A 25,977-nucleotide genomic window follows, 5' to 3' on the forward strand; every position below is an offset into this window, starting at 1 on the left:
TCCAGTACAAATGAGGGACTGCTGGTTGAGCTGTCAAAAGAGGGACTGTCCCTCCGAAAAAGGGACAGTTGGGAGGTATGCACATGGGTCATAACTGTTGCTTTTGAATCTGAGCTGAATGCTGAGGATCAATTGCAAACTCACTGAACAGTTATGTCCCATGTGGGCCCCCTTGCAGTCGCTGACTAACTCAGAGTTAGAGCTGAAAAGCAGGAAGTAGTGTTCTGGCTATTATGTTAGACATCCAGTCACTCCAGCCTTTATACATTACATTTTTGGCTAACTAACTATATTAGAAACATTTTTTATTTTGCACAGCCTATCTATTTACCCAGTTCTTATTTTTACACTGAACTGTTCCTTTAAGGCCTGGATCATTACTGTTCTAGGGCTGCTGAACCTCTGGGCTAGTACCATAGACAAGAGGAAATTGGGTCACTCCAAACATGGTTTCTTGCTACAAATAAGTGATAATGTTATTTATTCCCACTCTATCTGTCCTGCAATGTGATATTTGTGATATAATGGTACCCGGAAAGCAAAATAAAAGCAGGAGGGCCTTCAAACGTTAAATAAAATGGCCTTTAATGTCAAAAATGATTTGGTTACAGCAACAAATGAATAAAAATCCTCGTTGTACCTAAACACCTGGCAGCACAAATGTAAGTGTGACATTTACACAAGCCGTTGGCTCCCAGTAGTAGTAGTAGTAGTAGTAGCACAGGATCATACAGACTTATAACTCATCCTTTCCTTTGTCTTCCTCCGCTGCTTCCTTGCTCTCCTCTGCTTCAGCCTCCTATGGGAATGACATTGGGGCCAATGAGAATTATAATCTGGGAGTCAAACTGGTAATATATAGGGTCAATGAGAAGGGCTAGTGAACTCTGCTGCACTGCTTAACCAAACATTACTCAGTTGTTGCTGGACTACAAATCCCACAATAATGTACGATATAATGAAGACTGAGGCATGCTGGGAGCTGTAGTCCAGCAACATCAGGGTTATATTCTTAAAGGACATGTAAAGGCAAAAAAAAATAAAATCCCATTTTTACTTTCTTTAATGAAAAAGAAACCTATCTCCAATATACTTTAATTAAAAAATGTGTACCGTTTTTATAAGAAACCTGACTGTATGCAGTGAAATTCTCCCTTCATTTACTGCTGTGGATAGGAATTGTCAGATGGTCCCTAACTGCTGAGCAGGGAAACAATCATACTTATGAACAGCAGGGGGAGCCCCCGTCTTACTTCCCAGCCATGCAGAACTCAAGCAGTTTTGTTTGTTTCCCTGTAGAGCAGTCGGCGACTTTGTAGAGATTTGTATTGGATTTTATTTTGCCTTTACATCCCCTTTACTGTATCCAACTCCAGCTGCAGGGACAAAGATCATGGAGCCAGATTTAAACAGATAAACTGGGATTCTATTTGGAGGATTATTTTGCTGCAGCCACTGGTTCTGCAGAGTTGCAGAAAGTTTATATTAAACAAAACAAAAACTATAAAATCCACATTAGATCACATGATAACACAGGACCCAGTGCAGTCTGTATATTCTGATTATTAATCAGTCTTGCTGTATCGGCTTCTGGCAGATATTATTTGACTTGTGCTGTTTTGATCATTTATGAAGATCCCTAAGCAGCCCAGACCACACTGAGCATGTGCACAGTCTTGGTCTTGCACAGATGTATAACAAAGTTACAAGATGGTGACCCCCTGTGGCCAACTTTGAAAGCATAAATTATTTATTTGATTAGGCTTGTGGTGCAGTAAGTTCATGTTCATGTTTAGTATACAAAATACAGCATTTCTAGCCTTATTCTATTTTAGACTTTACTTCCCCTTTAAAACAGAGTTTGTAGCATTGAACAAGTCTGTCCTTTATCCCCATGTTTGATTCCAGTGTCATATAATGAAGAGAAGAAAATTACATAATATATATGTACAGTATATATGTAAGATAACAGCAAGATGCCTGATATGGTGCTGGGAATCAGCATTCTCATTGGAGGATCCTCTGAAATGAAGTGGCTTCCAGGCCCTGGACATTTTGGAAATGTTATCAAATTGCCTGAAGAAGCCATTCCTATTGTTGGTGTCCTACAGCTTCTCTTAAAGGGGTTGTTAAGCTTTAAGTTAAGTTTTAGTTGGTTATAGAATGGCTAATTCTAAGCAATTTTTCAATTGGCCTTCATTTTTTCTTTTTTAAGTTTTTGAATTATTTGCCTTCTTCTTCTTCTGATTCTTTCCAGCTTTCAACTGGGGGTCACTGACCCCATCTAAAAACAAATGCTCTATAAGGCTACACGTTTATTGTTATTGCTACTTTTATTCCTCATATTTCCATTTAGACCCTCCCCTAATTATAATCCAGTCTCTTATTCAAATCAGTGCATGGTTGCTAGGGGAATTTGGATCCTAGCAACCAGACTGCTGAAATTACAAACTGGAGAGCTGCTGAATGAAAAGCTAAATAACCCCAAATAATAAAAAATGAAAACAATTGCAAATTATCTCTTAATCTCACTCTCTACATCATAATATAATTTAATTTAAAGGTGAACACCCCCTTTAATAATATGCTGGTACTTACATTTGTGCAACTTTTAGACAATAGTTATTCTAAACGATTCATATCCCCATTAAACCAGTGGCTCTAGATACTTAGTTGTCCAAAAAGAGGGAGGGACTTAAAGGGGCTGTTCACCTTTAAATTAAAGGAAGAGTAACACCAAAAAATTAAAGTGTTTTTAAGTAATAAAAATATCATGTAGTGTTGCCCTGCACTGGTTACATTGATGTGTTTGCTTCAGAGACTCTACTATTGTTTACATAAACAAGCTGCTGTGTAGCAATGGTGGAAATTGAAAAAAGTCTATATGGCACAGGTTAAATAGTGGATAATAGATAACACCATTATGTTCTACAGAGCTTATCTGTTATCTGCTGTGTAACCTGAGTCTTTTCTCCTTTGAATGGCTGCCCCCATTGCTACACAGCAGCTTATTTATATAAACTAAAATAACATTTTTATTACTTTAAATATATTTTAAATTTGTTGATGTTACTGTTCCTTTCATTTGTAGTATGACATAGAGAGTGATATTCGGAGACAATTTGCAATTGGTTTGCAATTTCAGCAGTCTGGTTGCTAGGGTCCAAATTATCCAGGCAACCATGCATTGATTTGAATAAGAGACTGGAATATGAATCGGAGAGGCCTGAATAGAAAGAGGAGTAATACAAAGTAACAATAACTATAAAAGTGTGGCCTTACTGGCATTTGTTTTTTTATATGGGGTCAGTGACCCCTATTTGAAAGCTGGAAAGAGTCAGAAGAAGAAGGTAAATAATTCACAAATTATAAAAAAGAATAAATGAAGGCCAATTGAAAAGTTGGTAAGAATAGGCCATTCTATAAAATAGTAAAAGTTAAGTTAATTGTGAAGCGCCCCTTTAATAAGAATACATCATGTATATGGCAGGAATGAAGGAGGTGGACGTGGGCTGGTTGGAAGAGGCACCTTAGGGTTTGGGAGCAGGTTACCAACCCTCCCATCAGTTCTGAATGGTTTGTCTGGCTAATCTCAAAGTCTAAAGCCGCCCATCATATAGAAATAATTCCTTGTAGATCTTTCCCCAATTTAACCAACATGAGCCACATTAATCCAGTCTAACAGTTTGGGCCAATGACTAGATCACAACAGACCCACTAGGAGAACCCGATGCTTTTGCTCATTGATGGGTCTCCAATCCCTGAGCCCAACCTGCTCCCAGCCTGGCTGTTGTGTGTGCACTTCCCATAGCAACGCGACTGCCCAACAACCGCCCATGTGACCAGAGTCTGGGACTGACCTTTGTCTCTTGCTCGTCGGGCAGCACTCCTCCACTGTCGATGAAGGCCGAAAACAGCTCGACGGTCCTTTCCTTTGTATATTCAATCATCTGGGGATGACAAGTCATTAGTACCATCAAAAACACATTCTATGATAACGGGGCCACAGCAGGGGGGGGGGGCGTAGAGTTCTATCCAGAGATATTCCAATGAGAAGCCAAGTGGCAAACAGGGCAGTGCTGCTTTCCTGGTATTTCTGGACTACAGCTCCGTCTGTCCTTCAACCCCTGAGAATGTGGTGGGATTTGTAGTTTTACAACAGGGTGACCGTGCCTGGAAAAGCTACAAACCCCACGATGCAAATATTTCTCTTGCAATGAAACGGATGCATTGCTATCTGATAAGATTGTGGCAGTTAGAGGGACTAAATGCCATCAGGGGGTGTAATTATAACTACAGAGAAAGCAGACCCTGTGGCTGCAGGGGGTATAGGGGCCCCATATACCTTAATTCATATACGATTTCAATAAATATTAATAAAACTGGTCAACCTCTACCTGAAATATCGGGTTACCCCACTGCATATTATACACATAGATCTGCTGGGGGCCACAGCAAATAGTACAGATTTTAAAGGATAAGTGAACCTTTAAAATAAGTGAATGTAAAATTGATGAGGGGGTACTTTTGTAATTTACATTCATTATTTATTTTCTTTTCATTCCAAGATATTAAAGGAAACATATACTGTTAAAATGAATTAATTTTGTTACAACAGCGCCACCTGCTGGTCATTTTCTGACCAGTCTGACCACCAAGTAGTCAAGGAAGTTGTCAGGAGAAAGAAAGAGGCTGCTCTGATGTTCTTCTGCTTAGGAATAAAATTAGAAACCTTTCTCAAATCTTTCCTAAGCAGAAGAACATCAGAGCAGCCTCTTTCTTTCTCCTGACAACTGTGGGGAAGTGGGGGGGAAAAAGTCACGTGATTTCCCTTCCCACCCCTAATTTACATATGCAAATTAGGATTCAGTTCTGCCAGGCACAAGGATTCGTCCGAATCTGAATCCTGCTGAAAAAGGCAGAATCTAAATCCCGAACTGAATCCTGGATTGGGTGCATCCCTAGTGATATTACGGCTGTTATTACCTTGCGCTCAGGGCCCGCAGGGAAAAACCTCAGGTTGGGGAATCCTCGTACTCTAAGTCCATCAATTTCGTTGGCGGTGGCGTCTATTTTGGCGATGATGACGTTCTCGTGGTCTTTGTATTTTTCCCCTAGTTCCTCCCAGACGGGTTCCATCTCTTTGCAGTGAGAGCACCAGGGCGCATCTGCAGACGCACAAACATGCAATGTGATTGGTGCACAACTGAAACTCACTGGACCTGGGGACAGTGGCGTAATAAGCTCTTGCCAGACCCCCCTGCCAAAAATCTTGAAAGGGACCCGGCGCATACAGACCCCTTCTCTGAACCCACACCCACCATGTTGCTTGAGCATGCGCATCCCTTTGATGCAGCAGGCGCACAAAATTTTCTCGTAGGGAAGCAGAGGGAGGATTTTAGTGCAGCGACTGGGGGTCTGAGTCCTCTATAGTTACGCGCCTGCCTGGGGAGTGACTACAGAGAAAGCAGACCCTGCGGCTTCCGGGGGTGCCAGAAGGTATAGGGGCTCCATGAGGCCCAAAATAATGAGCAATTTTAACATATATTGGTAAAACAGGACAATCTCTAGATATGTTGGGGCCCTACTTAACTTAATTAGCTGTGGGGCCCAGTACAGTAATGTAACTAGAGGGGGGCGGGCCCTGGCGCAGGACGTAAGCCATTTTCTGCCGCCGGAGTCAAAGGCACGCGAGCTGCCGGGAGGCCCTGGCCCAATCGCACCCCCTGCTCCCCCGGTAGTTACGCCACTGGCCCAGTAACATCTCGTTATTCCCCTGCACTGGACCTGCTTTATTTTAGCCCCATTGGGAAAACAGTGTCAAAATCTCCCAATATTGCCCCTATCTCTGCCAATGATACAGTTCTGCAAAGTGCCCCATGCCCAGGGGACAGCTGTTTTGACACCACTTATTTAGCAAAGTGCCATTGTCCTGGACACAATAAATCCATATACTGAGACACATGGTATATTCTCCAGGTGGAGCCCATCATCCCAAACAGGAATTATTCCCAATGCATAAAATCAAAGAAAACATAAAATAAAGAAACAGTGACATCTAGTGTCCATATTGGTTATGCACAAGGGGACAATGGCAACGTTACATTTTGCATAGATTTAATCAGATACCAGAGGGTTTAAGGGGGATCTGTATCTGCTAGAGAGAAGCAAATGTTGCTGCAATGCAATTCCCAGCATACTCCAACCTATTAATGAGGGTTACAGGATTCTGGGAGTTGTAGTATCGCAACATCAGGGATAATAAACTATTTTCTAGTACTCAGCACTGTCAATATCAGCAAACCTGAACTGCCCAGCACTCTCCCTATGCTAGAGAGCAAATAGATGTCTCACGTAGAGTTGGTAGGGCAGACGGTCATGAAGGAGAGGCTCAGAGACCAGTATTGCGGGTCCTGTAATAGGATATAGAATGTCTCTCAATGATTTCAGGCAAATTAAACCCAAGGAGAGCAATAGGGGATAATGGGCACGCACTGGGCAAAATAAAGATGTGACCTATTGAAGGGGTGGTTCTCCTTTAAGTTAACTTTTAGTATGTTATAGAATGGCCAGTTCCAAGCAACTTTTCAATTGGCCTTCATTTTTTTTAATGATCTTGCCTTCTTCTTCTGACTCTTTCCAGCTTTCAAATGGGGGTCACTGACCCCATCTAAAAAACAAATGCTCTGTAAGGCAACAAATTTATTGTTATTGCTACTTTGTATTACTTCTCTTTCTATTCAGGCCTCCCCTATTCATATTCCAGTCTCTTATTCAAATCAGTGCATGGTTGCTAGGGTAGTTTAGCCGAACAAACTGGAGAGCTGCTGAATAAAAAGCTAAATAACTCAAAACCCACAAATAATAAAAAATGAAAAACAATTGCCAATTGTCTCAGAATATCACTCTCTACATTGTACTAAACGTTAACTCGAAGGTGAACAACTCCTTTAAGGCATGCATGTTTTAAAAAACTTGGGATCCCATTCCATTTAGCTGGCAAGGTGGGCAGTGGGCTAATATCCCAGGTCCTCTAACGTGTGGGGCCCCTTCCAACCGAGTACCATGGGGCCCATTGTTTATGAGCTCAGGACACTAACGGAAGATTCCTCTTGCAGGGTATTTATGTTTGGGCCTCCTACTAGGAGAGTGCAGCTGAATGGTTCTATGGAAGGTTTACATCCCTTTCAGAGGACAAGGAGACCCAAACATCAAGGCAGAACCAACACCACCTTCTTATAAGGCTTTTCCAGTCATCCCCAGGGTAGTGTTCTACTGCCCAGACATAGGTCTAAACCTACACTAGGGATGATGGGAAAGGTAAGATGGCAGCATGGAGCCCAACACATAATCCTTCCCTCTCTCCCTTTATCCAGATATACTTACAGAACTCTACAAAGACGTTCTTGGTTTCATCATAAGCCACCTCTTCAAAGTTCTTCCCCACCAGAACCTTCACCGGACTCTTATCCCAATCTTCTGGGATCTCCTCACTCATAAGGTTTTGCTGAATGGTAAAATGGAAAATCACTGCAGTTACACGAGGAACCATGACAAGCCCAGATATCAGACATCCTCTAGACACTTTTACAATTCATATTTCGTTTTCTAGTTTTCAAGCCGTTTTTTTACTACTCTATCATAATCCATTTGGAACAATGGCGTCACCTGCTGGTCACTTAGTCTACAGACGGCAAACCGTTAATTTCCTGGAAAAAGGAAAGTCTTGCAATGTTGCTCTGCTTAAAACTGCCCAGACATGACTCTTCCCTGCTCACTTACTTCATTTTCTTAGCAGGAGAACATCACGAGACTTTCCTTTTTTTCGCAAAGTAAATTTTCAGCCGACTGTAGCCAAAATCAACAGCAGATGGTGAATGTTGTTTCAAATGAATTATATTAGCTGTTTAAAAATGGCTAATATCTTGAAAACTAGAAAATAAATGATGAATTTAAATAGCAAAAGTGCTCAGAAGAGCACTTTGGGCAAGTTTACATTCATTTGTCTTGAGGGTTTATATTTCCTTTAGATATATATATATATATATATATATATATATAGGAGATGTCTTTGTAGGTTCCCTGATCTTCACTGATATTGGGCTGATCGCCCTTGGGCTGGTCCAATAATCCCTATGAATAAGGTACAGCATATAACCCGGCCTTTTGTTGGATTGAACTGCTCTTTGTTAGGAATACACCCCTTCATTTTATCAACACAGCTTTATCCACGTGAGATCAATGTTGAAACCTGACAGAAATCCTGTAATCCAATAAGAACAATCAGATAATACTGGCAGAGGAGATCTGCAGGGAGCTAGATTTATCATTGCCGTAACATAAGCCATAGGCACCAAAATGAAAACATATGGATTTCAGCTCTAAATTCTCATCACTATTCCATGAAACAGGATGGGGGGAGGTTGAGGAACACAAACACACACAAAATCCCCACCTTGACGTTACCCTCAAGGACACTTCTGCAGAACGCTTGAATAGTGTCTTCGGTGATCTCCGGAGCATTGAAAACGTACTTCTTCACCGACTCAAGGTTAATAAATCGGAGGGTTGGAACGTCTGATGATTTCAGCCCAAAATACTCAAGCACTGAAGCATAGCCACCGTTGGAGTCAATGAAAACGAAGAGGACCTAGGCAGGGCAGATAAGTCACAATGCAAAATAAATAAGGGTTTGATTAATGGAAAAGTGAGTGTGACTAGTATAATGAAGTAGGCACTGGTAATAGCCAAAGTCAGGCTATGGGTGGTGCAACTTGTAGAGGACACCAAATAGAAAGCATTCACATCAGCTGTATAATGTTTATTACTGAAAGGTATGATATGACAACCAACGTTTGCCCAGGTGGTGGAACACTGGAGCACTGTACTTAACAGACTTTGTACACTGAGCTTAAAATTGCTCCAGAGAACCCATTTTTTGGCACAAGGGGAGGTTCATCATTTATTTGAATGGCCATTGAGCAGAAACCAAAGGGACCCATCTCATAAACCACATCTAGAATGTTCAAGCACAGAAAAGATCACAGACCATCATGCACTTACTTTCCCTTTAAAGTCAGGAGCTGCTTTGCGGAAATGTTCCAGCAGCACCAGTTGGGAATCGTCACTCTTATTGATAAACAGCAACAAGTGGTTTGGGATCTGGGCAGCAAAGATCTTGTCTGAAGTCTATGAAACAACAGAATCAATGGATATTATAAAACGTGGCAATGGAATATGTTATAGCATTGGATCAACAGGTTCAACATGTCTACCAGCTAGCTGACGGAAAGAGGTCTACATCTAGCTACCAAGTTGGTCAAGAACCTACAGCAAGATACAACCAACCAATGGGGAATGTGTTGTTAGATCTACCAAGAAGAAGTACCAAGAGAAGGACATAGCGACAATTTGAAGTAGATGAGGTCAACAGTTAAAAATATCAGCAGATCTGTAGACAGAGAAGGTGGATGAATATAAAGGAAACCAAGGCTTAACTGTTCCTTCAACAGGGAAAGCTCAAGAGGCCAAGGATGAGCAGGTCTATCAACATCTAGGATTTGCTAGGTCCATCTGAGTTGATGACCAAACAACAGATCACTGGCAGTAGATATATGCTCAAATGCTCATGGGCAGATTCCTATTCTAATTTGGTTTGCTCGGACCCAACCCATAGGCAGATGTTGACCTGTTTGGTAGATAGTTGGCAGGTGCAAGAATGTCAGCACTGGAATCAGTTGTAGGTCACTGCAAAGGACTTTACATTCTGAGCAGACACTATCTCTATCTCTATAATACATGTATATTTCTGTTGAATTACATTACCTCGGCGCTGTACTCTGTGACTAGATCGATGCTGTTTATCCTGAGGAACTTAGACAGCTCATCTTTGTCTAATCCAAGGTCTTCATCAGGTTTGAAATTAAGGTTTTCCTCAGACTGACAAAGAAAATGTTAAAGAACATATTACTCATATGGTGGGGAGCTTCCATTTTGTTTTTCTTAGCAATGCGATATGAGGGTATAGCTCAGCACAACGAATTTCTACATATAAACAAAGGCAGCTGCCTCTACAATTGGTAAACTTAAAGAAAAAGGGATACGTTTTAGAAATGAGTGGGTCGATCCAACTTGGGTGAGTTTTGGGGCAAGAAAATGAGATTCAGGCACAGGCATAGCAAGGTGGAGAGTCAAAAATAGGGTCTCTTTGGTGATGAAATAGGGTCTCCCATTGGTGGGCACACATCTATGACATCATAAGACTGCATCATTCTGGGTGCCAATCATATAATGACAGCGGACTTTGGGTTGGGTTGGGTTGGATTTATATGGAAGCAGGGTGCTAGCCTCAGCCCAGACTTAAAACACATTCCAACACGATCTTGACTAATATGTTTTCTATTCATGTCGGGTTGTGAATATGTGGCTCTACAACTACTATTGAACTACTACCATCTTCGCTTGGCAACCTGCTAAAACAAATATATCTGATATCAGACAATGACTGGCGAATAATACTCTAGAGTCAATTGATGCCCCAGTCATCATGAAATATAAAGGCTCGCACTTTTTTGAAAAAGATGACCGTATCTTCCGTCACGCCAAATTTCTCAAACAGCTTTTCATCGTGCGCCAGGGCAAAAGTGAAGTCTTCCTGAAGCTCTGCTACTTCATAAAATATTTTAATATCGGCATCTTCTGGGTTCTGAGGGGAGGAAATAGTTGAGAAAGTGTTACGCCATGTTGTTCCCCCAGGGTGGACAAACAGATCAATAGAAATATACCCAGCGGCCAAGGTTTCAGAACTCAAATTCATGTACCATAGACCTTCTCTACTAAATGTCCCATTGTTTTTGGATACCCCCAGAAGTCAAGACCTCAAGGGGATCTTGCTGACTGAGTCATGCGTGGGAGTAAGCGTAATCTGCGTGCCCTCAGATCATTGTATCAGCAGGTGGACCATTCTCCACCTCATCTATTATGGGGTCAACAAAGATAATTGGTCAGCTGGAGTTTCTGTGGGATTCCCTAACCAACAAAAGAGCTTCAGGAAACAAGATGGAAATCAAGTGCTGTGTTGTCTTTGGTTCAAGCACACTTTGACATATTATTATTGTTCATAACAATGTTAATCATTGGATTGGTGTATCAGTAAATCAGTAATAATCCCAAGAATGTAAAGGACAGCATATAAATGCCCACCCCAAATCTCACCCTAACTGATCTTTTAGCTGGTCTTTCAGGTTTAACTAGAGAGCAAATGGACATTATGCTCAACTGTCAACCTCATTGTTCTTAAGGATAAGCCCCTGTCAATACCCAAACCCCAAAGTTTGGCATTTACCATCTGTCATTGGGACTGTTGGGCGCAGGGCCGGATTTACATAGTGGGCACCATTAGGCCCACTTCTGTTTGTCACCCCGTCTCCTTGTCTTCACATGCACAAATTTTCATCATCAGGTCAGGAGCACTGATGATTGGCGCACCAGAAATTTTAAAAACTACTGTAGCTCTTTAGCAGCCCCAGAACTTCCAAACAAATGTGGATGTGGTTGGGCAGCATGCCGCCCCCTAAAATCCTGCCGCCCTAGGCCCGGTCCTTGGTGGCCTTTCCACAAATCCGGCCCTGGTTGGGCACCCCTTATCCCCACCCAGATGAGAGGAGGAATAACCAAGAAAACAAACTATCACTATGTAAATTATCAATGGTCCTGTCCTGTGGTTGGAGAATTGAAGAAGTAAACATTGATTCCCTGGAGGGTACAGAGGTTTATTGGACCGATTGCAATTGTATTTCTCTCAGTGAGTTAGTTAAAATTAATCTATGAACATTAATAAGAAGGCCTGGGTGAAGATACTCTTTCCAATAACACTGATATTGAGGCCCATCACAGACTTACCGACTTACCCTCTCCTGCAGCAAATTAGAGGCCAAACCATATAAGCTGTACCTCATTCAAGAGCTTCTTACCTTGAAGAAACCAATAACTGGAAATTCTTGTGAGCTGGTGAACTTCTCAGCACTTTCTACATTATCAAGTACAACGGCCGCTGGTCCCATACGTCTCAACATCCACTTCACCAAACCATCTTGGTCCCTCTTTCCTAGAGTTACAGAGACCTATCACAGTCAGGTTTGTGTTTCTACCTAGACTGGGAATTAAATTAATTGGTTTCCCTCTCATAATAAAGAAAGGATCAACTAGTTTTAGTTTCTAGATGCACACAGACAAGCATCAGGGTTTCTTTGCCTTTCTCTGGATTAATTACGCTAGATGGTATGTTGAAAGGTTCAACCTGATGGATCTGTGTCTTTGCTATAATTGATGTAAGTGGTGGAACGTTGTATTGATTCTATTCAACATAAGGACCTCTGAATTGGAATAATAAATGAACAATAATCAGCCCCTCGTTATGATCAGTGAATCAGTGCAAACTGTATTTTTGTATTGTTGTGTTGGACTGGTCTACCAGGGTACTAACATAACTTCTGGTGGGCCCATGTATCACATGGCTCTCCTTTCAACAGGACCAATTGGCCTCCTATGCCTGGAACATCATCGTCAGTCTTGTTTATGTCAGAAATGAAAGGAAGGAGAAGATGAAAGAAGAAATAAGAATGAAGAGTATAAATAGATTAAAAACACAGAGAGGGGAAAAATAAGGAGACTGGAAAACAGAAAATTAAATAAGAACAGAAACACAGAGCAAGAGAGAAGAAGGGAGCATGTAATGGCAAGAAAAGGGGGAAAGAAAGAAAGAAGCTGAATGGAGAGAGGAACGATATTCTAAGCTTGTGGTTTAAGGTTTCCCATTTTGCCACCCAATCAAAACACACTTACAAAAGAAGGACGGGGGGTGGGAAAGGACCTAAATTTTTGGTACCTCCATAATCGATGTGGCCTGTCCTGTTTCCGCCTTTAAAAAATTTCAGGGTGGGGTACCCATTAACATTAAATTCGGTGCTCAGATCCGTTTCTACAGTGCCATCTACTTTAGCCAACCTCACTTCTTCTGACTTGTCCTTCAAGATCTCGGCAGCTTTGGTGTATTTTGGAGCAAGCTCTTGACAATGGCCACACCAAGGAGCATCTTAAATAGAAAAGAGAGAACTGTATTAGATGCTGACCTTTCCAAACCCCACTCGCACAAGAAGAAACATTTTTACCCATTGGCCCAGGGCCATTTACTGAGACTCCGGACACAAAAAGCACAAGAGTGTGCCCTTTAGCAGTAGAATTCTCGTGAATTATCTTGTGTTTGTATTCAGGTTTTCCATCAGTTCCATAGATAACTAAGGGGTGCAGTAGGGCAGCTTTATGGTTGGGATCAGTTCCCTTTTGATTAACAGTGGGAATATAATTAGAATTTTCTCACTGACTTTGGGAGAAAGACAACGAGGAATGGGAAAAACACTGATATTATAAACTGTTAAATTGGCTTCTTTGTGTATAATATCACGCTAGTGCCCCAGGGTTGTTGGTAGGAAGTTTCCCAGAATCCTTTTGACTTTTATATGACTATCATTGAATGGCATGTTTGTGTTTGATCAGTACAAAGCCAATGGGAAGCAGCCAGCTGGAACCTGAAGGTCACGGCAGAAAATTGTTTCGGTGTAATGAATGTGCATTGTCACACCTGCTCCTTCCCACGGAGGTGATAAAATGGTTCTTTCAGCTGAGTTATACAGGGGGGCACCAGGTTCAGCACAGAGTCACAAAAGCCCCTCTACAACCATTACCAATGCATTAATACAAATTTCACATAAGCGCTTGGAAAAGGAAAAGGGGTCCCTAGAGTATAGAATGCCTTCGTGACTATACATGGGAACCATTCAATGTAAAAAAAATGGGGAGAACTCCCACACTGTCCTGGAGGCAGTTTAACTTCATACAGCTGATTTTTTTTTAAAGCAGCCTTAAGTGTAAAAATATGTTTTATTTTATTCCAAATTTCACATACTATTAATATTGTTTTACTTTACTTTTGGTGCTAAGAATATTCAACTATCCTCAGAATGCTCAGTCTACTTATTGCCTATTTTCTACTAAACATGCATGCAAGCTAGCCAATCAGCAAACTGCTCTGGCACTTTGGGCCCCTCTAATCTTGGCTCACAGCTATAGCCTGTTGATTAGGGCCACAGACCAACCACGTGACTTTACTCTCTATCTTGCAGGTGAACACAAGTGCTGAACTATGTTTGTGCTGAATTATCCTAAGTTATCCTAAACCCAACTACAAAATCTTTAAAAACAGGGAGAAGAGGATCCCTAGTGGTTAATAGAGTAATGAAGCATTAATAATCCATAAATATGCTATTTATCAGTCACCATGGCCCTTTTGCATTTTTTGGATCTAGTGCAATAGTCTCCAGGTTAGAAGCAAGGACCTGGGGGGATATGTGTTGCCATTAGATTCATTCACACCCCCTGAAACTTGGATCCACCAATGGGGCATTATGTTGTCAGGATCTCTTTGGAGGTCTCCTGGCTTATCCTGACCCCTTTGGGCTGGAGGGGGAAGGACAAAGGGGTCTCCTAGCCTTGCAGTGAAGGGGCCTGAAGACACTTACCTCCTGCAGGTTGGGGATAAAAGGGCTCCCCTAGATTCAGCCTGGGTCATAACAGGAGACCCACAGGCTCCCCAATGATCAACACCCATATGACAAGACTAGAACAGGTGGACTGTAGGTGGTCATGGATGGTAGAGGCACAAGGGGGTCTGAGATCTTTATCAGGTACCCTCAGTCTATGACCCCCCTTCCTATTAACAGGGTCTGCTCCCTGCTAGTTACACCAGTGGAAGAAATGTTGGGTTTGTACATTGCATGTTGTTTCGCCTACAGACCTTGTGCCGCCTGAGCTGTACATAAATCCCTGTATAAATTGCCTTGTGTCTGTTGGACATGATCGCAATGTTTGAGGTTTATCATGGTTGGCCGCATGCAAGGAAGGGATTGCTGTAAATAGTTTTATGACATTTATTTGAGTAGAGAATCCCGGTGATTTATAATATAGGGGCATTTATGTTGTCTATATAAAGCCTTCATTACAATTCCTGTAACAGAAAAATGCCGCTGAGATCATTTTGTTATTCCCTATGGCTCACACTCTTTAAGAAATAAGGTTTTACATGCAACTTGGGTAGGGGGATTATGAACTTACTTGCTGGTAGCAAATATTCTGATTGGCTAATAATTGCATATTTGATTACCTCTACTTTAAAGTGCTATGGGAACAAGGGTAACGTTGTATCTCTGGGTCCTCCAGCAAAGAATATTTTTCAACCCCCCTCTACCATCACCCCCATGCAGGCAAGGGGGAGTGGGGAAATTCCAGGACTTTACTGGACCCCCCTGGGATCTACCCTTATGATTAACAAGCGGGTCCATATGGGAATTTTTTAAAGAGGGTTTTTTATTAGCAACAGTGGAGCGTTATAAAAGGCATTACTGGGGCAGTGACAGCATTTTATTGCAGCCCAGAATGTGCAAGTCATAGAACATCATTGTGAGAGCTCTGGGGTTATCCAGTGCATTTAATTATGCTACATCCAATACTTCTCAATACTCTTCTGCTTCCTACGCTGTTAGCCAACGGCGCCCACAGAAACGATCCTTTCCTGCCGCAGCCCATCATTTAATTGCAACCAGCGTTGGCCTATTACCCTTTCCCATAGCAAGGAATGAGCATATTCTACTGAGTCACATAGACAGAACTGTTACTAATGGTTCATCCAAAAAAAGGTACAACGAGACCCTTGTTCTTTTGTTCAAGCAAAAACAGTGCGGGGGGGGGGGGGGGGGGGGAGGGGCCCGGCCCAAGAACATTACACCACTGGTTGGACTTGCCTGCATTGGAGAGCTGGGGAGTGATATGGGGGAAATTTTGGGGTGGGGAAAATAGAATGGAACCCCCAAGAGAAACCCCACACAACCACAGAGAGAACTTCCAGCTAATCACTATAACTCTCCTAATGTATATAGATATGATGCCTGTACCTATTTATTCATGTCTTACAAACAGAAACCCAAATTACATAGGTTGTTCCTTGCTGCCCCAAGTTCATGTCTCATCAGAGATGCCCTACTGTGTAGCCACGGAGTCCTCTCTTGCCTCTGTAGTAGGCTAGAATTTCTAAATAAGTTCTTATCAGATATTGATTGAAGAAGGCATCATTTTGGGTCCATGCCAAAGCCAAAATACAGTCAACAAAGTCAAGAGTGGTTGTGTTGGCAGCCAATTTCAAAAAGAGTTTGGGCACTTTAAGGCTGGGGCTATGCTGGTTGCAGAGCAGAAATCTTATCCAACTATTGAGGCTACATCCAATCTATGGTGTAGGGGCAGAAGATCTAGATGAAGACTACCATAATACTTAAGAAGGTTTCTCTGGACACTCGTAGCAGGTGGCTTGAGCTAAAGTCTAGCTACAACTTTTATAATCTGGTTCTGCTGAAGAATGAAGATGGGTGGTTAATGTCCACCAAAAAAAAACAGGTCCCTATGGGGAAATTACATGATCGGCATCTGCTCAGCCACTTTCATTTAGATGCTACGGGACTTTTTCTCCAGCCATATTGTTTTCTCCTCATTCAGGCAACTATAGGACTACAATCCGGGTTATAAATTAAAGGGAATATGAAAGGAGAGGCCTGAATTTACAGATAATTGTTTTTTAGATGGGGTCAGTGACCCCCATTTAAAGACTGTGAAGAGTCAGAAGAAAAATGCAAATTATTCAAAAACTATAAAAAATTAATAATGAAGATCAACTGAAATTTTTTTGTAACATTCTATAACATATTAAAAGTTCACTTAAAATTGAACAACCCCTTTAAAGAGAATACACGAAAGGTAGGACTACAAGTAAGAACAAAGTCTTATCAACATGTAGCCCCATCCTGCACAACCATATAAGATTCCAGAAAGAATAATCCATCACATTCTAAACTATTATTTGGTGTTTGATATGGAAGGCCAATGTATGGAAGAGGGTTTTTTTGCATAGCAGGCAGGTTTCCTAGTCTCCAATGGTCAAACTACAAGTTCCATTGTGGTTCTTCATAGACAGAAGGTGTTTGGGGAGACTAATTAAATCTATACGGTTTAGATTTTACTCTATACAATGTTTTGTACAGAGCTGTGTTGCCCCCTTGTCCTATGTTGGCTGCAGTACCAGTAACTGTACATCCCAGATGGGATTCTTCCAGTCTTTTTCCAGTGCCGGCTCCATATGTTATAAGGATGCCTTACCCAAAGCTCAGTTGGGTACTACATTATTCCAGTAACCTGCTATATTTTCAGATGCTAAAAATTCATCCATTCCTTTCTTGGAACAATCTAATGTACCTACCAGAAGAACTAATACACACATATATATGGTTTTGGTGCAAATATTGAAGAAGACCTCTTCTTACCCCTTCTAACCAACAAATGTCCGTTATTGGACAGATGGGCCGACAAGGTTGGTTATAGATCTATTCTTTGATATTTCTATACTTACAAAACTCAACCAGGAGATATTTATAGGTCTCTAGGGCCTTGTTGAAATTCCTCTTGTTCAGAACTAAGACATTGTCCTCTTCCAAAAGCTCGTCAGATGTCTCCTCTTCACTTGAGCTCTTGGTGGGTTCCTCAGTAGCATCATTTTGGCCGAATGCCGAAGAATAAAAGGTGGACAGAAGGCAGAACTGGAGAAAAATGAGCCACCTCATAGCAAATGTTCCCCCGGTGCTTGACTTGCAGGCCAAAGCAAAGCTCCAAAAGAAGGGAAAGCAAGAGGGGGAGCCTGAGATAAAGCCTCCGAAGCTGTGACGCCCAGGGACACGGCACTCGTGGAACACTGTTACTGGTTTCCCAGGTGGATTTCATACTTTGTTTAAATATTTACTCTGACCTATCAGACCTACCATATCCTGCCAAGCTTTGAAGGGCAAATTAGACAAATGGCTAATAATATCAAGATATGAACTCAGCTCAAGGTCTCTTTTGCCCTTAGACTCTATTTACAACTATGAAAATGAGCAGTTCATATTCTGAGAGTAAAATATCGAATTAAGGCAAAATGTATAGTGAATAAAGTACCCACTCTTGTAAATTATAAGGATATTATAAGTTACCGGGGAGTTTCATGACCATATAAAAACTGTTTTTATACAGGTGATGGAACTCCGAGGTGACTTCCAATATCCTCATATTTTGCAACAGGGGGTACTTTATTTATTATAAAACACAAGTTTCAGTGAGTCATGTGACAGAAATGACATCAGAACTCACCGTTTATAACTGATGAGATCACTAGTCACCGTTTATAACTGATGACATCACTAGTCACCGTTTATAACTGATGACATCACTAGTCACTGTTTATAAGGATATTATTTAAGATATTCATGGCTTTTGTGTATTATATCAATATCATATGTATAATGTATCCAGTCATTATCTCTTTAAGAACAGTATATTAAAGCTTATTGTTGGCATAATGTATAGGTATGGGATCCGTTATCCGGAAACCCATTATCCAGAAAGCTCCAAATTACGGAAAGAACATCTCCCATAGACTCCATTTTATCCAAATAATCCAAATTTGCAAAAATGATTTCCGTTTTCTCTGTATTCATAAAACAGTACCTTGTACTTGATCCCAACTTATAATTAATCCTTATTGGAGGCAAAACCAGCCTATTGGGTTTATTTAATGTTTACATGATTTTCTAGTAGATTTAAAGTATGAACATCCAAATTATGGAAAGATCCATTATCCGGTGAAGCCCAAGGTCCTGAGCATTCTGGATAACAGGTCCCATACCTGTATACAGTATGTGGGAGCTGCTATATTCATTACTTCATATGCATAGGGGATCAATATAGGTGATATTTCTCTTACCATTGATGGTGATTCACATTTACTGACACCAGGGACTTCTCCCAACACAGTAACCCAATCAGAGAATTACTTTAATTTTTATACCTGCAGTAGACAGATAAAAGCTAATTGCTGATTGGTTGCTATGGGTTGCTGCACTAGGAAAGTGTGCAATGTTATAAATGAAATCAATGTCTTTACAGCTACCATTGTCTCTCAGGCTGGCTGGCCACAAACTTCCTTCTCACCTCCCATAGACTTCCCATTGGATTATAATCCCCTAGGCACAAGACTGCAAGGCAAGTGCTTTTATACACGTCATGTAATCTGGGGGTTCTGATGAATTCTTCTTCTTCTTCCCAGAATCCTTTATGGCTCAGCAGTAGTTCAGAAACAGAAATCTCTTTACAGCTTTCTCTTATTAGGAGATACGAGGAGCCCATTACCAAACTGATCTCTGATCTCAGCAGCTGGTTGCATATGGCTCATGCTATTCCCCTGTGTGCGACCCCCTCAGTGTATAATATATATTGGTGTTTTTCTCTCTGGCAAAGAGACAACTATTAATGGACTGCTAATGAGTCTCGAGTCTCTTCTGCTGAATTAATGAAGTTTGCAACGTCTCTCTCTCCTATAACATTCAAAGGGAGCCTTACAGAGCATTTGTTTTTTAGATGGGGTCAGTGACCCCCACTTTAAAGCTGGAAAGAAGAAGAAGTCAGAAGAAAACAGTAAATATTTAAAAAACTATACAAAATAAATAATGAAGACCAACAGAAAATAGAATAAAAAGATGAGTAATAAAAAGTAGCAATAACAATATATTTGTTGCCTTTGTTTTTTAGATGGGGCCAGTGACCCCTATTTGAAAGCTGGACCAAGAAGGCGGCAGATACTTTAAAAACTATAAAAAATATAAACAATGAAGACCGACTGAAAAGTTTCTTAGAACTGACCATTCTGTAAAATAATAAAGGGGTTTAGTAATCAAAGGTTTTTTTTATACCTTGCATGAACTCACAACTCGAATGTTTTCCGATTTAAGAAAAAAACGCAAATGGGAAAAACTCGAATCAGTGAAGCTGGGGGTGAACAACCTGAAAACTCGAATTAATCAAGTTTTTAAGCAAAACGGGGACATCATGAAGGCTACAAACATCTTCATATGATTGAAGGGACCTTTGCTCTCAGTGGGACTCATTTATCAACACTGGGCAAATTTGCCCATGGGCAGTTACTCCTAGCAACCAATCAGTGATTAGCTTTTTAAAGCCAGCTGCAAGTAGAACAATGAATGCAACAATCTGATTGGTTGCCATGGGTAATTGCCCATGGGCAAATTTACCCAGTGTTGATAAATGACCCCCACTGTCCTCAAAGCAGGGGCTTATTTTTGAATTTCAGTCTTGGAAATAAGTTTTAATTGCGTAATAACTAAGTATAGTGCCAAGTAGAGACTAGTGTAGGCTGCCAGTCCACATAGGGGCTACCAAATAGCCAATCACAGCCCTTATTTGTTACCCATTTTTATGCTTGTGTTGCTCCTCAAATCTTTTTACATTTGAATGTGGCTCACGGGTAAAAAAGATTGGGGACCCCTGCCATTGCGTATTTACTCCATTATTCAGCCAGACAATTCTGTCTCACCCCCACAGAAGCTGGGAGATTCCTGGCCTTTTCTCTCCATCCCAACTGGCAGTATTTTAGCTGTGACACTGCAGACAATAGATGATTCAGATGCGCAGTGTCGTTGTGACTTGGAAGTGTCCATTCCCTTCTCTAGTAGAACAGTCGTATTTTTCACGTTTTATTTTCATAAAATGGCACAATGGTGTCAGGGCATCACAGAAAAAAGGTAGTGAGGTAATGAGAAAGGCCGACAGCTTCCAATCATCTCGGCTCTAAAGTATTTCCTTTATTGTAGGTAAAGTTTCATCCAGATCCTTTAGAATTATCGGACTCACAAGCAGCGGCACTGATCTCATGAAACTTGTGAACAGAATTCAAGATATTTCCTTTTAGATTTAAACTTTCCCCCCGGCTGAACGTCTGTGAGATTATTCAGATAATTAAAAGATCATAAGACTTCACATTCCATAGTAGAATTTCTTTTTTTTATGAATATAGAACATTCCATAATCAAAGAACTTCTAATCATCGTAGTGGGGTTGTGGGGCGCTGGAGCTTTCAAAAGCAAAACATCTCGGCTACGTTTAACTTCAAGGGGTGCCACCGAGACACCAGATTATTTATAGTGACACACAGATATTTCTCATTGAGGTGCCGTTACCCACCTCCCAGGGTCGGACTGGGTCGCTTGGGGCCCACTGGGGCTACTGCCCTAGGGCCCTGCTCCGGCCCCCGCTGCCGCTCCGTCATGCTTTATTGGGGTAGTGCGCATGCGCACGGCGCCACGCTTGTGCGCACATCGCTACCTTTGTGCACATAGATCTTCTATTCTACCGCGACTCCGACAAAGTGGGGTCACGCCGCCCAACTAAGTAGCGGATCTGAGCCAGCGGGGCCCACCGGGTTTTTTCCCGGTGTTCCGCCGGCCAAGTCTGACACTGCCACCTCCAAAGTGTTTCTATTTATTAAAGGGGTTGTTCAGCTTTAAATTACTTTTAGTATGATGTAGAGAGGGGTATTCTGAGACAATTTGCAATTGGTTTTCATTTTTTATTATTTGTGGTTTTTGACTTATTTAGCTTTTTATTCGGCAGCTCTCCAGTTTGCAATTTTAGCAATATGTCTGCTAGGGTCCAAATTACTCTAGCAACCAAGCACTGATATGAATAAGAGACTGGAATATGAATAGGAGAGGCCTGAATAGAAAGAGGAGCAATAAAAAGTAGCAATAACAATGAATGTGTAGCCTTACAGCATTGTTTTTTTAGATGTGGTCAGTGACCCCCATTTGAAAGCTGGAAAGAGTCAGAAGAAGGCAAATAATTCAAAAACTATAAAAAAAATTAATGAAGACCATTTGAAAGGTTGCTTAGAATAAGCCACTTTGTAACATACTAAAAGTTAACTTAAAGGAGAAGGAAAGGCTAAAACTAAGTAAGCTTTATCAGAAAGGTCTATATAAATACACCAGTAAACCCTCAAAGTAATGCTGCTCTGAGTCCTCTGTCAAAAGAAACATCACATTTATTTCCTTCTATTGTGTACTCATGGGCTTCTGTATCAGACTTCTGTTTTCAGCTTAAACCTCCAGGGCTAGGGCTTGAGCATGCTCAGTTTGCTCCATCCTTGCTGTAATCTGAGTCCAGAGCTATGAGTGAGCAGGGAGAGACTCGGGCAGGAAGTGATGTCACACCAAGCTAATACTGCAGCTGCTATCCTAAACAAACAGAGAGCTTTTTACTCAGGTATGGTAAAACATTCTACAGAATAAATATAGCATTCTAGCTTGCACTATTGCAGCTAATCTATTGGCAATAAAATGCCTCCGTAGCTTTCCTTCTCCTTTAATTCCAAGATATCAAGGGATACATGTACTGTTAATATGAATGAATTGTGTTACAGCAGCGCCACCTGCTGGTCATTTTCCCACCAGTCTGACCACCAAGTAGTCAAGGAAGTTGTCAGGAGAAAGAAAGAGGCTGCTCTGATGTTCTTCTGCTTAGGAATAAAATTAGAAACCTTTCTCAAATCTTTCCTAAGCAGAAGAACATCAGAGCAGACTCTTTCTTTCTCCTGACAACTTTATTGCAACGTACTATAGATTCAGGACATTTATCTGGATTATTATGGTCTGAGCTGCCTTTACGACACTCCTCTTCAAAAGCGATTTTGTTTATTAAGCTGCTAATCACAGGAATGATTTTTAGGGTGCTGGAGCTCTCTATGATACCCATCATGAAACCAATTATTTTTGTGCCCTACAATAAACCCACTACGGAGACGATTAAGCCCATCTATTTTCTTTAGGAAAAAAAACGACACGAGGATCAGTTTGCCCTTATCATGTAGGTCGGGCTGGAACGAGGAGTAGGCAAAGGCACTTACCTCTCTGTCACCTACCCCATGTCCGGTCCCCTCTATGCCCACTCAGTTCTTTCTGGCCGGTGTATTTGTGCTGCTGTGCATGTTGATTCGCACATCCAGTTGGCATTGGGACCAGCCAGGTTGCCTAGGGTGCCTGGTCGGCCTCTGCATAAAGGAACTACATAAAAAACCAAGCAGAACCAATGATGAGCATTGGAAAAGCTAGAGACCCTCTCAAAATCCAACTGACTTTCAGAAGGTTTAAAATGAATATCCCCATGTCTCGATGAAACGCCAATTGAAAAAAAAACGTTTTGGACTAGTGATGTGCCCGACCCACACCCAACCCAGACCCGCCCTCCCACATCATCAGACTATCGGGCTCCTTTTATAGACCCGCCAATGACATCACAAAAGGGCGGGACAAGAAGGTGCATGGCTATAGAGTCGGCATTTGAAGGTGGCGGGGAAAGCAGGAGAAGAGCTCAACCCGCACCCGCGAAGAGGAGTGCGAGGTTGGTCCGAACCCGCGGGTATTGGCCCGGCCATCACTAATTTGGACCATTAAAATGTCATGGCTGATGGGTGTAAACAGCAATTCCAATGATCCATAAGGGAAATGTACGTAGATCATTCCCCGGGGGGGATATAGTCAACATAAGAACCTGAGAGGAGCATTAGTGAGTTGTGGAATGTTAAATTGGAACGATCACAAAATTGACAATTTATTCATATAAGCTTCATCATACTGAAATAAGAAACTTCTAAACATAATCAATTAAAAATTCTGTAGCATTTCGGAGACAATCAAGTTTATCTTCACTGTCCCTCTCTCGGCATCTGTTTCTTCTCATTCCTCAATGCCTCCAAGCCTGAAATTGAGAAATAATCATCTGCTTTGAGGCCACTGGGAGCAACATCCGAGGGGTTGGAGAGTAACATGTTACTCATGAGACACTGGTTGGGGACCACTGGTCTAGAATAATGTCGCCATCAATACTATTAATGGAATATTAAGAACTGAACATATAAATACTTTCCTATTGCCCACAGCTTCATGGGAGGTTCTATTGTCTCTACTTTTGGTCTCCATTATTCATGGACATAGTCATGGGTCATACAAAATGTATTACAGGACCATATATAGTCCATGACCACTTGAATATGGAATATTCCAGGCATAGCATTAGCAAGAATAAACCACCTAACTAGTAGCCTGTAGAAAGAAAAACCTAAGATGGCCGATAAAAGTTGGTCTCCAGCCCGAGGTTCAGAATCCCATTGGATGAGGAGCACATCAGCACGTTGATACAATCCTTGTCCGACTAAGTCCCAGTGCATGACCCCTGGTCCAACAATTGGATCAGCCCAGCATGCGGGAGGCCAAATCAGCCCATGATGCACCTTGCTGGACAAGGGGGATCTGGCAGGGTATGGTGACCTTAATACTTAGGCAAAATAGGTGCTGAATTCTTACTTACAACATGCAATCTGCAGCAGGGACACAGGTGTTAGTGCTCGGTGCCGCTACTGTGTCACTATCATGCAGAAGGGTGTTGGACTGCTCAAAGCACCAAATATATTCTGACAAATTGACTCGTCTATTAGTGATGTGCAGGCCGGGCTGATACCCTCTGGTTGGGCGTGTTCGGGCCGACCTCGCACCTCCTTTCCGGGTCGCGGGCCTTCCAAATGCCGACTTCCAGGTTGAACCTTTATAGACGTGACCCTCTCACCCGCCCCTTTTGTGACATCATCAGCGGGGCGGTCTATAAAAGGAACCCGGAAGTCGGACGGGCACGGGTGGTGAGCAGGTGCGGGTCGGGAAAAGCCTGACCTGCACATCACTAACGTCTATCAACCTCTGGATTCCCCGGTGACCCATACATTGGGTCATATTCTGCAATTAGGACTTTAACTCAACAATATCATATAGTAGAGATGACCACTATATGGGATTCACCTGAATCCCCCATGAAAGTTTCAGCCGAAAACTGAAACAAATCCTAATTTACATATGCAAATTAAGAACAGGAAGGGGAAAAAGTGGGTGAAAAAAACATTTTTTTTTACTTCCTTGTTTTGTGATTTACACTATTTCCCTTCCCACCCCTAATTTGCATAGGCAATTTAGGATTCCGTTCGGCCAGGAGCGAGGATTTGGCCAAATCCAGGATTCTGTGCTTCCCAATCACATAGAAAGGAAAAAGAGAAAGTGTATATGTACAAACACACTCCAATCCAGGCTTCCATCATTATCAGCAGAACTTTATATTCCATCACATATGCACATTGGTTGAACATAAAAAAATACAGGATCCTCGACCAATCACGATTAAAACCCACATCCCGCCCAGCGATGGCCTCATCGGAATCGACACAGCGACATGGAGGGTCGGCACAGGGATTGAGCTACCGCTACGAACTTCTCACTGTCCACGACAAACATTCAGTTATAGGTTTTTAGGTGTTTTTTTTTTTTATTAAATACCATCTTTACATTCGTTTAGAAACTATAAGTAACTATTAGAAAACAGATGTAGAAACCAAGCTATGGCTTGTACATGGTTTAATATGGGAGGGGAAATATCTGCCTGTAATTAATAGCAACAAATAAGGAAAGGGGGGATTAGGGGGGTGTCTCCCTAGTCTTTCCACTCTTTCTTTATAGCCAGTTTCCACTCCCACGACAAATGGTCACTTTTGTCATCGTCCGTGAATTTGGATTTGATGCCGTAGGTGCCCCGGGCTATCAGGCCTTTGGGAGCCTCCTCCAACGGGGTCAGGAATTCGTATTCTTCCACTCGCGGCCCGTAGCTCCCGACCATGTGGCTTTCAGCGTCAACTGTGGAGAGAAAGAACAATAACATTAAAAAAGGGGCAGTTTGGGTGTGAGTTCACCTTTAAAGAAGGGGGGGGGGGTTGTTCACTTTTAAAGAAGGGTGTGTGTTCACATTTAAAGAAGGGGTGGGGGTGTCTTTACCTTTAAAGAAGGGGTGGGGTGTCTTTACCTTAAGGGGGTGTCTTTACCTTTAAAGAAGGGGGGGTGTCTTACTTTAAAGAAGGGGGGGTGTCTTTACCTTAAAGAAGGGGGGGTGTCTTTACCTTTAAAG

At 41.8% G+C, this 25,977-nt stretch overlaps 2 protein-coding genes across 4 annotated transcripts in view; both read right to left on the reverse strand.

Annotated features, from left to right (window-relative positions):
• Window positions 1–568: 568 nt before the first annotated feature.
• pdia2.L (protein disulfide isomerase family A member 2 L homeolog) lies at window positions 569–17,767 on the reverse strand. The gene is given in 11 exon segments (NM_001090179.1): window positions 569–799; window positions 3,861–3,950; window positions 4,987–5,168; window positions 7,387–7,507; window positions 8,456–8,650; window positions 9,064–9,189; window positions 9,826–9,939; window positions 10,568–10,705; window positions 11,973–12,106; window positions 12,887–13,093; window positions 17,507–17,767. Coding segments are annotated over 11 exon segments (1,581 nt in total). The 5' UTR covers window positions 17,718–17,767; the 3' UTR covers window positions 569–736.
• A 7,349-nt stretch (window positions 17,768–25,116) lies between these two features.
• The window catches only part of arhgdig.L (Rho GDP dissociation inhibitor (GDI) gamma L homeolog), a 55,180-nt gene continuing 54,319 nt past the window's right edge, over window positions 25,117–25,977 (reverse strand). For 2 of the 3 annotated variants that reach the window (XM_018234039.2, XM_018234038.2), the window contains one exon: window positions 25,117–25,709. In XM_018234039.2, the coding sequence (XP_018089528.1) occupies window positions 25,510–25,709 (200 nt within the window). In that variant the 3' untranslated portion in view covers window positions 25,117–25,509. 3 annotated transcript variants of the gene reach the window in all.

The sequence above is a fragment of the Xenopus laevis genome, chromosome 9_10L (assembly GCF_017654675.1).
Source record: "Xenopus laevis strain J_2021 chromosome 9_10L, Xenopus_laevis_v10.1, whole genome shotgun sequence".
NCBI classification, from domain to species: Eukaryota; Metazoa; Chordata; class Amphibia; order Anura; family Pipidae; genus Xenopus; species Xenopus laevis.